The 16786-nt window shown below is 34.4% G+C and overlaps 1 protein-coding gene and 1 long non-coding RNA gene across 2 annotated transcripts in view; one reads left to right on the forward strand and one right to left on the reverse strand.

The window, feature by feature from the left end:
- The window catches only part of LOC143064420 (uncharacterized), a 135894-nt gene that overhangs the window by 36813 nt on the left and 82295 nt on the right, over positions 1-16786 (forward strand). The window contains exons 3-9 of the mRNA XM_076237236.1: positions 6687-6842; positions 11347-11464; positions 11947-12067; positions 12510-12664; positions 12982-13095; positions 14908-15042; positions 16529-16594. Of these exons, the coding sequence (XP_076093351.1) occupies positions 6687-6842; positions 11347-11464; positions 11947-12067; positions 12510-12664; positions 12982-13095; positions 14908-15042; positions 16529-16594 (865 nt within the window). The remainder of the gene's footprint in view (positions 1-6686; positions 6843-11346; positions 11465-11946; positions 12068-12509; positions 12665-12981; positions 13096-14907; positions 15043-16528; positions 16595-16786) is intronic.
- On the reverse strand, positions 538-3209 carry LOC143064421 (uncharacterized). Its single transcript, XR_012975244.1, has 3 exons — positions 2995-3209; positions 1793-1942; positions 538-707 (listed from the first exon to the last, which is right to left on the reverse strand). It is a non-coding gene; the product is annotated as an uncharacterized LOC143064421 (long non-coding RNA).

The raw sequence follows: 16786 nt of genomic DNA on the forward strand, positions 1-16786 counted from the left end.
GGGATATCACAGATGGATCTATAAGTGTCTACAATAAAACCAGGTTCTACAGGTTAGTCATCAGAAGATACCAACTTGTAAAACCTGTTTGGTGTCTGAGTATTTCTGGTTCCTTATCTGGTCCTATGGGAGATCACAGATGGATCTATAAGTGTCTACAATAAAACCAGGTTCTACAGGTTAGTCATCAGAAGATACTAACCTGTAAAACCTGTTTGGTGTCTGAGTATTTCTGGTCCCTTTATCTGGTCCTATGGGAGATCACAGATGGATCTATAAGTGTCTACAATAAAACCAGGTTCTACAGGTTAGTCATCAGAAGATACTCACCTGTAAAACCTGTTTGGTGTCTGAGTATTTCTGGTCCCTTATCTGGTCCTATGGGAGATCACAGATGGATCTATAAGTGTCTACAATAAAACCAGGTTCTACAGGTTAGTCATCAGAAGATATTAACTTGATACATTTAATATTTTTTAATCAAGTTAAAAGCAATTTATATACATCTTCCAAAATATCATTTAATACTTTATATATACCCATAAAATGTACCTGTGCATTCTGGGTTTTGACTTTTATCGCCTTATTTCTATCTGGCCCATGGTGACACTCAAATCTCTCTGTTTGTAGGACTATATAGGGATTGTCTGGCATATGAAGATTGTTCTTTTCCCTCCACTGGATCTTGTGCTGCTTACTGCCAATATCTAATAATTGAAATATTCAATACTTGATTACTACTGTGTTTATATTACAGAGTGAAATGTACATGTATTGTATATTTATCACCTAAACTCATTCAGCATGTTCAGGACAGTTACCATCTCATTTTAAGTTTTAATTTTAGAAAGAAGTGATCTTTTTTCAGTGGTAACTGGTCCACTGATACAGAGATTTTAAGCCTAGAGCAATTAAATATACACAAATGGATGATAAGTAGTGCATAATAGTCAGTAATGATGATATGAATTATTTTCATGCAAATTACACATACATATCAGATCACTTTTTCAAATAAAAATTAATGCTAAAATCTGTTTTACACAATTAGTTTTGTTTCAGTTTCATCAATGTACTGGACAAAGAAATACATTCATAATGTATTTCATAAATTTCTTACCCTTCTGAACCTGATTTCACTGCCAATTTTAAGTGGAGTCCATGTTATTTTTTATTTATTTCAACTGTTGTTGTAAACGTATTTTACTTTTCTACATTGGCTAGAGGTATAGGGGGAGGGTTGAGATCTCACAGACATGTTTAACCCCGCCGCATTTTTGCGCCTGTCCCAAGTCAGGAGCCTCTGGCCTTTGTTAGTCTTGTATTATTTTAATTTTAGTTTCTTGTGTACAATTTGGAAATTAGTATGGTGTTCATTATCACTGAACTAGTATATATTTGTTTAGGGGCCGGCTGAAGGACGCTTCCAGGTGCGGGAATTTCTCGCTACATTGAAGACCTGTTGGTGACCTTCTGCTGTTGTTTTTTTCTATGGTCGGGTTGTTGTCTCTTTGGCACATTCCCCATTTCCATTCTCAATTTTATTTGGTTTTATAAGTCTTTGTTTACTCAGTGGCTTTGATTGTAACTATCTCATATTTAAAAAAAATTATTGCCAATATATATTGTATTGTATTAATACTGCATTGTTTCCCTTACTACCATGTTCTTGAACATGTATATTGTAAGTTGTTTCCCCTGATTACTTTCCCCACCTCATGTTTCATTATTAAATGTGCCTTCTTATAACATGTTAGTTTTTAGTGCTTACTGGTGAATGAAAAAAACCTACCAGTGTTTCCAAAAGTGGATGAAGTTTTCACAGAAACAAAATATGATTTTGTCTCCACTTCATAGTGCCACTTAAGCTCCTCCAACTGTTCTTTTGACTCAACAAAGCCATTATATGGGTTATGGAATGTGGAAAAAAAATCACACCATCCTGGAAAAAAAGGGCTTATACATTAAAGTATTATTATTCCACTGTGTGTTGATTTTGATAGCAAAATAAACATCTGATTGGTTGAACTAAACTATCACACATGAACAACAATTCATATTCCATTCTGGATATAGGGCTTGCCTTGTGTGAGGTTACAAACGGTACATGTTTTATAACGTTATCATTTGATTGTTTTTTTTTATATATACATTTGTATAATATAGTATTTTCGTTTTTAAAAATATTTTCAGATTTAAAAACAAACAAGAATGAATCAATAATTAACTTTTAATCGCAACTGATTATCATTGTGTACGTTGTTTTTTATAGTTAAAAAAAAAACCAGATAAGAAAAGACAAAATGAAAGAAGTATATTGATTAATATATAAATGTTTTAACGAAGTAAAAAACGGTAAAGACAGTAGAATAAAACGCTCATTTCCAAGGGCTTACAAATGTAGGAAGATATGAAGATTTGTTCATCCAAGGAAAATCATATATGAAGAGGACATCATATCTCCCTTAGGCTCAGGAGATAAATGTACAACATTCATGCATAAAAAAACATACCCCTCTGTGAAGTTAAATGGTCGTACCCTAACACTCACTCACTCAGTGACGGTCACTCACTCAGACTCTTTACGATGAACTGTTAAATCTACTGCCCCGGAGATCAATTTTAGAAATTTTTAGTTAGATTCTGTGGACCTGTAGATATGATTTTTACAGGCCCGAGAGAACTTTTACAAGCCTAGGCTGCCTGGGCTGATGTTCAGCGCGAAAACAGTAACATATCACTGTATATGTCAACATTTCAAAAGACAGGACAGTTAAACTTTCTTTGATACATGTTGTATAGAGTTATTTTTGTATATAAGCTTTGCTTTCATATAAAATATTTGTTCAATTTTATATAAAAAATGAGAACCGACTAATGTGGTTTAAAAATGTATCAATAAAGGTACAAGTACTGTCAGAATTAGGAGTTTAACTATTCAATCTGAAGGTTAGAAATTATATCATTAGTATTGATATTAAATCTTCGAACTACCTGTATCCTGTGTCTGTTGGAGTGGGGGTTGTTCCATATTTGCGTTGTTCTAGTTCTACATGTTTTAACTATTTAGCTTAGCTGTTCTCTTCCCTCCTGTTCTACTTTCATTTTCAAAAAGAGCGCCGGAAATAAATACGGGGAAGCCGTTCTATTTTTAACAAGTAGATGCGTACGCATTTCTGGTTTCAAAGGTTGTTATCTAGTTGCTTCCTCGTGAGAGAGTATGGCTAAAAGCTAATACCTGGAACGTAGTACCGGGAACCAGGATAGACTTGATATCACTAAAATCTTTAAAACACGGATATTATAAGTTGCCCGTCACAGAGTCCTTATTTACAATCACTTTGATATTTCCGTAAAGTCGTCAGGCGGTTAAAATCAAAACAATGAACGCGTATTTAGTGAATTTTTCATGTTTTCGTGAGGTTATTCTTCTTGAAATAGGGTCATTTTAACATTACGTGGGAACCTAGAGTTCAACGACTACACATACAAGGTTTGGACTTGCTTATTCTTTGGACATTCAAGTTTCAAATTTCACCCCGGCAACCTGTTTTTCTAATGACATTGTTAGCCAATTTTCATCACGAAGTTTGCAAATTTGGCGTTTCAGCCATTTTAGCCTATATTTTATACTGCATTGTTAAAAGCCTCTCGCTTCGATTTTAAAAATAGCTCAGGAACCTGTATTTTTGCAACGACAGTCATTATGTTTCGTTTGAATTGTGTATATTGTTGTGTATATTTATTTTTTGCCCCGGCGTTCTGTCTATCACTTAAATTAAAGTTAAAACAGGCATTTTATTCAAAATTCCCTATCATTTCAATATAATTTCCGTGACCCGTATCCGATTTCTTAAGTATAATATTCAAATAAGCAAAGTGGCGTTGATTTCTGGATATGAGGTAATTTCCCATAACATTTTCCTCAAATCCTGAGCCTAAACCATACCAGAAAACATTTGTGCGCAGATGCAGACCGGAAAAGGAAGTAGATATAAGTTAACGATTTTGATTATATTAGTAGAATGAATAATTCAGGAAATTTTCCTGAAATTTTTGATTTTTTTTTTTTTATTGAATTTTCTACCGAAATTTATGATATGGGTGGCACAACATAATTTTTTTCCCACTGAATTTTGGGTTCCGATGCAATGTTTGTATCATACAAAGGATATATATGTCAAAGATATTTTTGAATCAACAGTGGATGGCTCAGAAAATGATTTTAAAGTTCACTAACAATGCAACAAAATTTTGAACAAAATGAAGTTATCTCCCCTTTTCATGAATTTTCAGTGCTTTCTATGTATTTTTTTTTCTATTTATTTGTTACAGTTAATATAAAAACACAATTTGACTTTGAGAAAGAATGAATTTGTGATATGAAATAGATGAAAAAATTTTGAAAACAAAATATGTCATGTGCCATCCACTAACAGGTTTTTCCATGGGCACCCTCTTAATTAATTTTCCCAATAGGCAAGGGAAACTTAAATGTGTTACATGCACATTTTTAACCCTCCCATTTATTGTATTTTTGAAAAGGAATCCTAGCTCCCTGGTCCCATCTAAGGCATCTTAGACTCCAAGTAATAATGATGTCATGAATTTGAAAGGCTATTATATTTTTTTTCTTTGACGTCTTGCATCAAAGGAAATATTTGAAATATCCTTCCAAGACATCATATTTATTTTGACTAGTCACATCCCAGCCTGGTGTTAATGTATAACCAGATATCCTGGATATTGGATACAACTATATATTAAGAGCTTACATAGTTGGTCTCATTAGGGTCTAAGCATGATGTGTGATTTCCGATTTTTTGTAAGGGTGTCGTGTAAAAATCAAATTTTTGTGCTGTGAAAATGGGAAATGAAGTCTTTCAGGACATCAGAAATTGCAAAAAAAATGAAAATTGCTTACCTACATAGTGTAAGTGGGATACTGGAATCTGACAAAACAGTAAGCTGGATCCGGGATTAAAACCCCCGAATTAAAAGTATCATTTCAGCTATTGGTCTTAAAAAGTAAAAATATTGTTTTTGTTATCATGGATTTCTCCCATGGAAGCTCCCAAATGGAAATTTTGAAAGAGCAATTTTTCCACAATTTTAAATAAATCAGTTAGTTATACAATTGCTATAGGCTTTAAAAAGTAAAAAGAAGCTAAAAACAACATTAAGATACATTTGAAGGCCCCATTTGATGACTTTTTATGACTGTTAGAGCCATCTTGCACGTAAAACCCCCATGGGGATTTTGAAAAGTTGGCAGGTATGTTAATGTTAATGTTATGTTTTCAACATAATCATTGGCATTATGTTTTCTTGTCTGTGGGTCCTTTGTCCATTTTTTTGTTTCGTTTGTCTGTCTGTCTGTCCCACTTCAGGTTAAAGTTTTTGGTCGAGATAGTTTTTGATGAAGTTGAAGTCCAATCAACTTGAAACCTAGTACATGTCACATGTTCCCTATGATATGATCTTTCTAATTTAAATGCTAAATTAGATTTTCATAGTCCACTGAACATAGACAATGATAGTGTGAGTGGGGCAATCAGTGTACTATGGACGCATTCTTGTTTTATAATATTTTTTGAAACAGCTTCCCATTTTTGTCTTAAGGCCACGGTTTTTTAATTTGTTGGTTTACGGATTTTCCCCATGAAAAAGTCGGGTCGGTCGGTCGGGAAAAAAAAAAAGAAAAAAAATCATCTTTGAAGACAAAAAAATATGCAAAATCAATATATATTTCACCTTTCTAGCAATATGTTTGTTATGCTATTTTATCATCATTTTAGTTCGATGAAATATTATTGCTCAGCTGTTATAAACTACGCATGACATTGTCTAGTAATTTACAGTAAAAAAAAGGGGATGCACGGACAAAGACGAAATTAAATCATCATTTCAGAAACAAGAAAAATAGATTCGCGTAGCTCTTAATCAATTCCAGAAAACTTGGTAAATAATGATCTTCAAGCACGAAAACTGATAAAGAAACAATGCATAAACGTCGTACGAAAATAAGTTTCAACACACGTGTCAAAAACCTAATAGAATCGTCCACTGGAAAAACGATATCGGGTTAATCTGTTGTCTTGCATTCCCGTTTTTTTATCCAAATGAACGACATTTTTTTTATTACCTATAAAAACAAGAAAATTCCTAATGATTTGTTAATATTCAGTTCTTTAATTTGATGCCTTCACCCTGTCCACATTTGGACAAGTCTATTTCTATGAGATGATGCATCTTACGGACTGATGACAAATAAGGTAAACGAACTTATTGTGTATTGGTTTCAAACACAAGTTTCGTTCCGCAAAATTATTTGCGCAAACGACATTTCAAGGTCAGTTATAATTGATTTGTCTATATTTAGAAACGTAAACTGGAAAGTGTTTTTTTTTTCACACCAGAAAGTGTTGTCAATTTTGTTAGTGATTAATGCATTTCATTTCAGGAAAAAAAATATTTTAATTATTTTTCAGGGATAATGCATTTGTTAAGGTCGGCGGGAATAAAAAAGCGTGAAAAGTGAATTTTATTTTTATTCTGGAAATCAGCAAAATCGGGTCGGCGGATCCGTAAACCAATAAATTAAAAAATCCTGGCCTAAATAATAAAAAGTATATGTTGAAATGACCCCTTTTGACACAACTAATTTTGTTTTTGTTTTTTCACAGATATCTTGCAACAACTCAGTTCCAGCCAACAGATGCTAGAAAGGCTTTCCCTTGTTTTGATGAACCAGAATTTAAAGCTGTCTTCAATATTACAGTTGTAAGAAAAGTTGGATGGCTCAGTTTATCAAATTCAGAAATTGTAACAACAACATCAAGGTTTGTTTACAGATAAATTTAAATTAGCATTTTGCTTTTATAATAAAAAGACATTAAGAAAGACAATAGCAAATGTTAAAGGTGTCTAAAGCACTATAAAATTTGAAGAGTGGTGAGTGGTACTGTCATGACTGTGGTATATTAAAGGAGTTTGCTTCTCAGTTTCAAAGTCATTAGCTTTTCAAAACACCAGTTCATATTGATAGGGGATTAATAATGGAATCCAAAGAGCAAAAAAAATATAGAGGTCATCGTTCTTGTTTTCGAGGTATTGGCCATTAAAATTTTGGTGGGAAAATATTCTCTCTTGACTTTTCATAGCTTTATCATTGACAAGTTAAAGTTTTCAAAAACTTTGAAAAAGTAATTAAAATTTTATAAGACTTTAACAGATGGCTTATCCTTATATATGTAAAAGATTTAAAAACAGAAAATGGGGGTCACCGGGCAAATTTTTTCAAGGCATTCAAATGGATAAAACCAGAGGATTCCGAAAATCTGACAAAAAATCCAAAACATGACAAGCCAGCTTCCTTCTATAATATTTTTGGAGAACTGTGGATTGATTTATGAAACAGTATTTGTTTTTGAAATTTCAAAGTTATTCAATTTTAGCTATTAAAATGATTATTTTATATGTTTCTGTGCATACTGCATGTATGAGGCTCCCGCAGGGTCAAAAACGACCTGCGACCTATGGCTTTTTAGAGGCGACTTCCGACCTGAAGGCCTTCTAAAAACGACCTGCGACCTATGGCTTTTTAGAGGCGACTTCCGACCTGAAGGCCTTCTAAAAACGAAAATTTTGAAAAAACGACCTCCGACTTCACCCACGCTAAAAACAACCTTGCCATTTTTGGCGCCATGTTTTCCTTTGTGGTCTTTTGTCACTATTACGGTTATTTGATAGATCAGCAAAACGGTGCGCAGTTACTGGTTCTCTGTCTCAGCCTATTTTCCCCTTCCCCCCATAACTGTATGCCAGAGAATTGTGTCGGGGAAACTACGTTCTTCCCAACAGTAGAACTAGATCGGGAAGAACAATCGGCTGGCGTCATGACCGATCTGATGAAATAAAATGCCCAAATCACATGTCTGTTATTAAACATAAACTGCTGACTGTTTGTCCCACCAACCATGGTCAGCCATACTGTTTGTCTACTTTATTATACTCCACTACACGCAGTAGAGAAGTATTACATGCTTGGGTATCCGTCCGAACTTCCATCTGTCTGACCGTCCGTCCCATGGTGGTATCCAGATGAAAACTTGAGAACGGATCAAAGATTTGTTTCATTTGTTCCCAATTGTTTAAGCCCTAGTCCCACTAGACCAAGATCGAACTAAGCTCACGCGATCTAATACCAGTCCCACAAGGCCACGATCGCACTACAATCTGTGAAAAAAATGCAAATTTTGATGATCGTAGTACGATCTTGTAGATCGCAGTAAGGTCGTATCACGGTCGTGGTGAGGTCTTCAAGATTGTGATGAGCGTGGTCAACTTTAATCATGTTCAAGACGTTTGTGGTGCGGTCGTTACAAAATCAGGTCGTAGTAGAAGCATAGTGAGATCGTAGTAAGATCGCAAAGGTCGCTGTGCCATCGTAGCGAAAGCGTGATTCTATTCAGAGAGACTTTGCTACGATCTCTCACTACGACCACCACGTTCTCACTGCGACGCAATTAGGCTTCCACTACGACTATACGACGCTGTTCAAGACCATAGTACGATTTTAGCAAGCTCTTGCCGTCCTCATCACGCTCTTCTTACAACCTGACTACATTCATACTACGGCCATCATTCTTATTGTCATTTTTACATAAAATATATTAAATCTCCCCAGGTTTTGTATGTAATTATTAGGACTTCTTGACCATTTTCTTTAATGGCTCAACCATGCTTCTTGTTTTTATAAAGATTAGACCGTTGGTTTTCCCGTTTAACAATGCTACTTTGTCCTCATTAATGCGCTTCTACAAAGATTCTGCTACGATTATACCATGTTCTCACCGTGCTTATTCTGCAACCTCTATACGCTTATCAAGATCTTTCTACGCTCATCACATTCTCACCACGACCATACCATGCACGAGTTATCCGATTGCAACATGATCTTACCACGCCTCTACTGCGATTTTAGCACGATCTACGTTCATACCATGATCCTTCTACGTTCTCAGCAATAATGTCAATATCATGCGCAGATTTTTAGAAAGAAATGCGGTAAACGCTTTTACACCCCAATCAAGTTACAAAAAGAAGCATTCATTTCTTAATTTATACATAGATTTATCGAAAACAATACAGTCATGCCACCAAAATCTACTAGAATGCTTGGGAGTGGTGGTAGGGGTTGATGTAGAGGCAAACGGAGCTCTGATAGTAAAGAATCCTGATCAAGCAGAGATGTCGGACCGACCAATTCAACCTAAACTACAACATATTGCTTGTCCATGAAGCTTAACAGGGATGACGATATTTCAGTGAACGATAGCAGAGATGACACAGATGTGTCATTATTTGTCAATAGATAAAGAAAGATGTGGTATGAGTGCCAATGAGACAACTCTCCATCCAAATAATAATTTATAAAAGTAAACCATAACGATTATAGGCCAAAGTACGGCCTTCAACACGGAGCCTTGGCTCACACCGAACAGCAAGCTATGAAGGGCCCCAAAAATTACTCGTTTAAAACTATTCAAACGTGAAACCAACGCTCTAATGTATATAAAAACGAGAAGCTTGGTTGACCCGTTGCAGAAAATGGACAAGAAGTCCTAATAACTTACAAATAAACAAAACCTGGAGAGATTTAATATATTAAATGTGAAAATGACAATGAGATGATGGTCGTTGTATGAATGCAGTTAGGTCGTAAGAAGAGCGTGGTGAGGACGGCAAGGGTGTGCTAGAAAGATCGTACTATGGTCATGAACAGCGTGGTATAGTCGTAGTGGAAGCGTAGTTGGGTCGCGGTGAGAACGTGATGGTCGTAGTGAGGTCGTAATAAAGTCACTTTAAGATCGTAGCGCAGTCTCTCCGAATAGAACCACGCACTCGCTACGATGGTACAGCGACCTTTGCGATCTTACTACGACCTTAGTGTGCTCTCACTACGTTTCTCCTATGACATGATTTCGCAACGACCGCACCACCATTGTTTTGAACATGTTCAAAGGTGGCCAACTCATCACGACCTTGAAGACCTCACCACGACCGTGATACAACCTTACTGCGATCTACACAATCGTACTACGATCATCAAAATTTTCTTTTTTTACAGTTCGTAGTGCGATCGTGGCCTAGTGGGACTGCAGTACTAGCACTATAAAGTACAAGTTAAGTTCGATTTTCATCTTAAATCAACATGCAATTTTCAAATAATCAATTTTGAACTATTTGTGACCTTTTTGTATCTATAATCGATTAAAGTCTTCGTTTCTTTGTTTCTAGAGCTTGTGATAAGCTATCAAATTATCAAGTTATGATCATTTTTGTTTCTTTAAAAAGATTTAAGTTGGTCTGGATTATTGCTTCAAATATACTATATTTGTTTCTTTGGAGCACACACAGAGACGCTAGTAGCTAGTGCCCTATGTGCTAGTGATGACCATCGCAACAACTGTGTAAAAATGGGGGAGTTCCATCGAAAATGGAAATAAGCACAGAGCGGGACACCCCTGTCTTCAAGACATTTCCTTGTTGCCATCAGTCTATAGATCGTGTTCAAAGTATCTCAGTAGGTAAATCCAGCTCTACATCCCCGGTGATTTAATAAGAGTTCTGGGAACTTGCTCAATATGAATATTGTGTTGGATTAGTGAAATACTGAATGTTTGGTTGAAACTACTGTTCTGAAAAATCGAAAAGTTCAAGTCCTATTTTTGGTTTCAATATGGAAAGGAACGGATATGGGTTAATGGCACGAAGACATCACATATTAATCATTAAATGCTACACAAGAAAATAAATCTAGAGCTGACGACACGAACTCCCACTTACAGACAGCCATCTCTGGATAGCATCAAACAAAACAAGAACAACCGAACCCAAGGGCACATCAATGACTTAAATAGATCCTTTAAATATATAAACGACTTTCGACCTCTATGTTGGAAAAAACGACCTACGACCTGTACATTTCCCTTAAAAACGACCTCGTGACCTTGCGACGAATTTAAAAACGACCTTGCAATCTGAGGGGTACCCTGTGGGATTCTCATGTATTGGAAATATGAATTTTATCAGAATTTTGCAGGTAGTTGAAGTTCCGTTTTGAATATACAATGCACTGTTTGTTTACTCAAGTTCTCCTACAATTTGTTTAGCTAAAAGTTTTTCCATAATCAGACATTACAAACATTTTTTACACAAAATAGGCCAATAAAAATGAAGTAACCATGACATAGTCATACTTACACACTTATTATACATTTTGTCACATGATATGCTAGGAATATGATTTAAAAATAACTGCTTATTTTATATTTGTAATAGAGGTGATGGGTTTGAGGCAGATCATTATGGTCCAACTCCTAGGATGTCAACATACCTTGTGGCCTTTGTTGTGTCTCAATTTAAATCACAACACCAGACTACATCTAATGGACTTCAGGTACACACATTTATCTTTTATCTCAGTTCAAATCATAACACCAGACTACATCTATGGACTTCAGGTGCAGGACTTTATCTTAAATCTTTATTTTTTTTTATATATATGTTAAAGAGGGGAAATAGATACCAGAGGGACATACCAGTTCATAAGTCAAAAATAAACTGACAATGCTTTGCCTAAAAAAGAAAAAGACCAACAGACAAACAATAGTACAGAAAAAAACAAAAAAAACATAGAAAACTGTAGACTGATCAAAACAAACCCCCTACAAAAACTGGAAATGAATTCATGTGCTCTGGAAGGGTAAGCAGATTCTGCTCCACATATGGCACCTGTCATGTTGCTCTAATCTGACCAATTATATATTATGAAATTTGACCAAAAAATATGGCACTTATGTTATTAATGCTGTTCTAGTTCAACTGTTTTCATTGTTATTATCAACAGTATTTTTTTTAATTTTGCTCTTTATTTTTAAGTATGGAGTTTGGGCCCAACCAAATTCTGTCCTTCAAACAACAGAGGCCTTGAATGTTGGTACTAAGGTGATAACTTTCTATGAAGAGTACTTCAACATTTCCTTTCCTTTACCAAAGCAAGGTAAGATGATGGATGTCATTTTTCATGATCAAAGTGGTATTTTGTAGATTAGTATTTAGAGGATCAGTATAGTCCCTTTCTTTTAATGCTTTTATTGTTTGTATGATAAACTTTATGGATTCAATATTTTTTTCAAACTCTAAATTAGAACCACCTAGAAAATAATTAGGCAAGCCGTTTTTTGTAACAACTAATTTTTTAGAAATCCAGGGAGATTTGAAATGGCTTGAAGATAAAAGTTGTAATGACTGCTTTTCATTTCTCTTTTGCAACTGCACTGTTTAAAACCTATAAAATAAGGAATACAAAATTGGATAATCTAAAGGCATATTTCAGCAAATTTCTTTTCTTGACAGACCTTATATCATTACTATGAAAAAATGTTATTGACAGATTAAGATAAGAAAATTGTTTAATCCAAAGATCTGACTTCAAATTTCAGATATGATAGCAGTTCCAGACTATCCTCTTGGTGCTATGGAGAATTGGGGCCTAATTACTTACAGGGAGACAGCCATGTTGTATGATGACAAGATATCAACAGAAGATAATTTAGCCCGTGTTACATCAGCGATAGCCCATGAACTTTCCCATCAAGTATGTATGGTGGCAAAATCTTGTTTTACAGTGAAAAAAAAACACTGGAACTTTCTTGTCAAGTGTTTTGTATTTGAAATTAAGAATGTTCAAGCCTGTATGAGGACTGTTACCTTGTCAGCTTGTACTTAATTATATAACTGAGTGTGCTGGTCTAAAAGATAGCAGGATAAGTTTCTTTTTTATAAGTATGTTATTGTTCAGGATGTGCTTGTAATAATTTTTAAAATTTTTTCATTAGTTTGAAGTATTATGCCTGTATAACAAACCCTTGAATTTCTTAATGTATTTTCCACACATATTTTATTTGTTTTCAGTGGTTTGGTGACCTTGTAACAATGAAATGGTGGGATGATCTTTGGTTGAATGAGGGATTTGCTACCTTTGTACAGTATATGGGAACTGACCATGTCCATCCCGATTGGAATATGGTAATCACTGTTGTTTATCCAGGGCTTTCTAAAGTAGCCGGTAGAAGGCAGATTTCCGCCGTTTACTGTGGCTTCAAGTGCGGGCTACTTCATTGACAAAAATATAAATTCAAAAAAAAGTTTACAGGCAGCCAAGAGACGTATTGTCGCAAAGTTGCCATCACGATTAACAAAGATGAAAAGTCAGTGTTTTCCTTGGGCTAAATATAGTTCACACGAATTCAGGTCACTGATTAGTTGTCTATTTAAAGTCAGAATGCATTGTTTCTGTTCAAAGATAACAAGAGAGACGTTCCGGTGGTCATTGGACGACAACAATAGAGATGGTCCGATGGTCACTAACATGTTGGTTTTGGCTTTAATAGAATGTCAAGACAATCAGATAAGATGACAATTTTATGTTATGGAATAATATCAGTCAAAAAAAAGAAAGTGTAGTAGATCGTGTTGTTCAGAATCTGGAAAACAGTATCTTTTGAAGTTCATTTTCAAAGCCACGTGGTGTTCAGAGAATCAAGGTCAAAAACGAAAGTAGAATATTGTCAACTCCACCACAAATAAATAACATTTCCAAATGATTTATGTATCCAAGTTATTGAACAGTTTACAAAAAAAGAAAATCAGAGGATATATAAATTTTCTTTCAATGCTTGAGAAATAATTTTATGATTTAAATACGCGTAACAGTCTTTGGAGAAAAAAGGGGAGTCATTTGTTTACAAATGCACGTAGTTGTGTAAAATAAATAGATCAAGATTTCTAACAAATCGGATTATTATGTAAATAAAACTATAAAAGCAAATGAATTTTAAGCATAAGATAAAGAAAATAAAAAAAAACCATTACATAAAAAAAAAATGAAATTTCTTTAAGATTTTTTTTTTCCTTTAATTTCATACTTAAAAAATGGTCATTTGAAAGATGAAATTAGGTGCCAGGAGATTGCGAGAATGCAGGATTTTGCTCTATTAATGCCAGAGCTTCTGGGCGCCTTCAGCGGCCCCCAGACCCCCTGCCGTAGTTTCAGACGCCTATATTTTTAATTTTAGCCTACCGGTACTACTTCAATTTCAAGGGAAATCCCTGTTTATCTTCTGTTTTAAGATAACCATTGTATAATCAAAATTAGTTCATGCATCACCAGGAATATTGTCATTGTCCCCTGGGTAATGTGTTGTTGTCCCCTACATAATTAACACGTTGCGGGGGCATGGAAATACCAGGCGTCCATCTATCACTGTGTCAGTTCGTCCAATGTTGTTAGTGCTCTCTCAGGTACAATTCTTTGATAACATTTATAGTATATGTGATATTGGTAATATCTTGGACAAGTTTTATAATCGTGGATAATCAACTTTAAAAAAAAAGAAGAGTTATGCCCCTTGGAAATATTAAATTTATGGAAAATGGTCTTGTAAGCGCTGACTCACTAGTACAATTCTTGCCAGATTTTTATAAATCTTAAAATAGGTTAATATCAGCAATATCTTAGACAAGTACTATAATAGTGTTAAAAAAAGGTTTAAAGCTACTTTGCCTATCAAGCACAATTGGTTTCAACAACTTATCTATTATTTTATGAGTTTTAATTGAGTTTAAAAGTTCCTTAATTGTTAATTCTACTGAGTATTGTCTGACCATTCTGTTACCTACTTAAAGCAATGAATAAAAAAAAAATGCTATCTATTTTTATTTCATGCATTACTAAGTTATGTCATTGCCAGTTATTGATAGAAATTAGAAGTTCTCTTCACAGACATCAATAGTAAAGATATAATATTCAACATGCTTTATTGTTAATTTATTTGACAGTTTGACCTTTTCCCTATTGGAGACATGTATGATGCTTTTGAGTTTGACAGTGTTAAATCTTCACATCCAATTTATGTTCCTGTTGAAAATCCTGACCAGATCAATGAAATATTTGATAAAATATCTTACAGCAAGGTAAGAAAGTAAACTAGATCCATGTAGCATAGATGAATGTCAACTTTTTAAACCATTTTAGGAAATATTTGATGTTTATTTTATTGTAGAACTTATTCCACATTGTTTTTATACCCCCGCTTTAGAAAAGGGGGGGTATACTGTTTTACCTCTGTCTGTCAGTCCGTCCGTCAGTCCGTCCATCAGTCCGTCCGTCCGTCCATCAGTCCGTCAGTCAGTCCGTCCCATGAAACTTTCGTCACATTTTTCTCAGGAACTACACATCCACCCTTTCTTTAATTTGGTATCAACATTTATATATGTTAGCCATACCGTGTGATGCGTTTTCAGATTCATCACTTGACAACTTCCTGTTTACCGAACACTTGTATGATTTTACACATGATAGCCAAGTTGAAAATTTTCGTCACATTTTTCTCAGCAACTACAATACAAGGATTTCTGAAATTTGGTTTCAGGATTTATATAAGTCAGCTATACCGTGTGATGCGTTTTCAGATTCATCACTCGACAACTTCCTGTTTACCGAACACTTGTATGATTTTACACATGATAGCCAAGTTGAAAATTTTAGTCACATTTTTCTCAGGAACTACAATACAAGGATTTCTGAAATTTGGTTTCAGGATTTATATAAGTCAGCTATATCGTGTGATGCGTTTTCAGATTCATCACTTGACAACTTCCTGTTTACCGAACACTTGCATATTTTTACACTATTAATATTATCCACTTGCGGCGGGGGTATCATCAGTGAGCAGTAGCTCGCAGTTTCACTTGTTCTTTGATTTTTTACCTATTTTTTTGTTTTAAATTTCTGATAATAGAAAAATTAAATGAATCCAATCATTAATAATTACATTAGATGACATTATTCTGATTGGCTAGCTGCAATCTGTCATTATTCCTTAATCAACTTCATTACACAATAAAATTTATCATTCATGATAACACAAGGTCATGAAGGTCCCACAATAAAGTGCACAGGTAAATTAAATAAAAAGTTGATAAAATCCTTTTTTTCATGATCCTAGTTCAGTATTGAATGCTTTTTTGTAACTTTATATGGTTGTAAAAGCGTTGACCGTACGCTCATTTTTTAAGATGAAGCGATTCCAAGCTTCATACAAAATGTACTTTGGTCAACGCTTTTACACCCCAATGAAATTAAAAAAAGAAGCATTCAATTCTTAAATGAACTCTAAAACAACTAGCTTTCATATTCTTTATTATATGAATATGCACTAATTCAACAGTAATTTGTCAGTAAGAGGACAAGCAATTACTTAGCATGCTTATAGTCTTATATTGGATAAAAGGTGATAAATTGGTGGAAATATGTTTCTATATAGTGTAAGATTTTACCCTCTTTTCAGGAGACTATATTTGAGAAAGATATCAAAATGTTGAATTGAATGCTCCTGTCAAATATCTTCAGAGTACTTTTTAGTAAAAATAAGATTAATAATCTGTACTTTAATTATAGGGAGGATCAGTAATCAGGATGATAAGATATGTACTTGGAGAGGAAACATTTAGACATGGGCTTATTGTAAGTACTTGCATGTGTATATAGATTCAGGACCAAAAAGAACATTGAAAATAATGCTTATGCCATGATTAAGACCAGCAATGTAATTGACAAACAGCAGAATCTTTTATCATTGATTACATAATAAGTATTTTAACTGTATCAAAACATCTTGGGTTTATCAAGATGACCAGTATGAAATATAACTTTGGG

Source organism: Mytilus galloprovincialis, chromosome 2 (assembly GCF_965363235.1).
Source record: "Mytilus galloprovincialis chromosome 2, xbMytGall1.hap1.1, whole genome shotgun sequence".
NCBI lineage: Eukaryota > Metazoa > Mollusca > Bivalvia > Mytilida > Mytilidae > Mytilus > Mytilus galloprovincialis.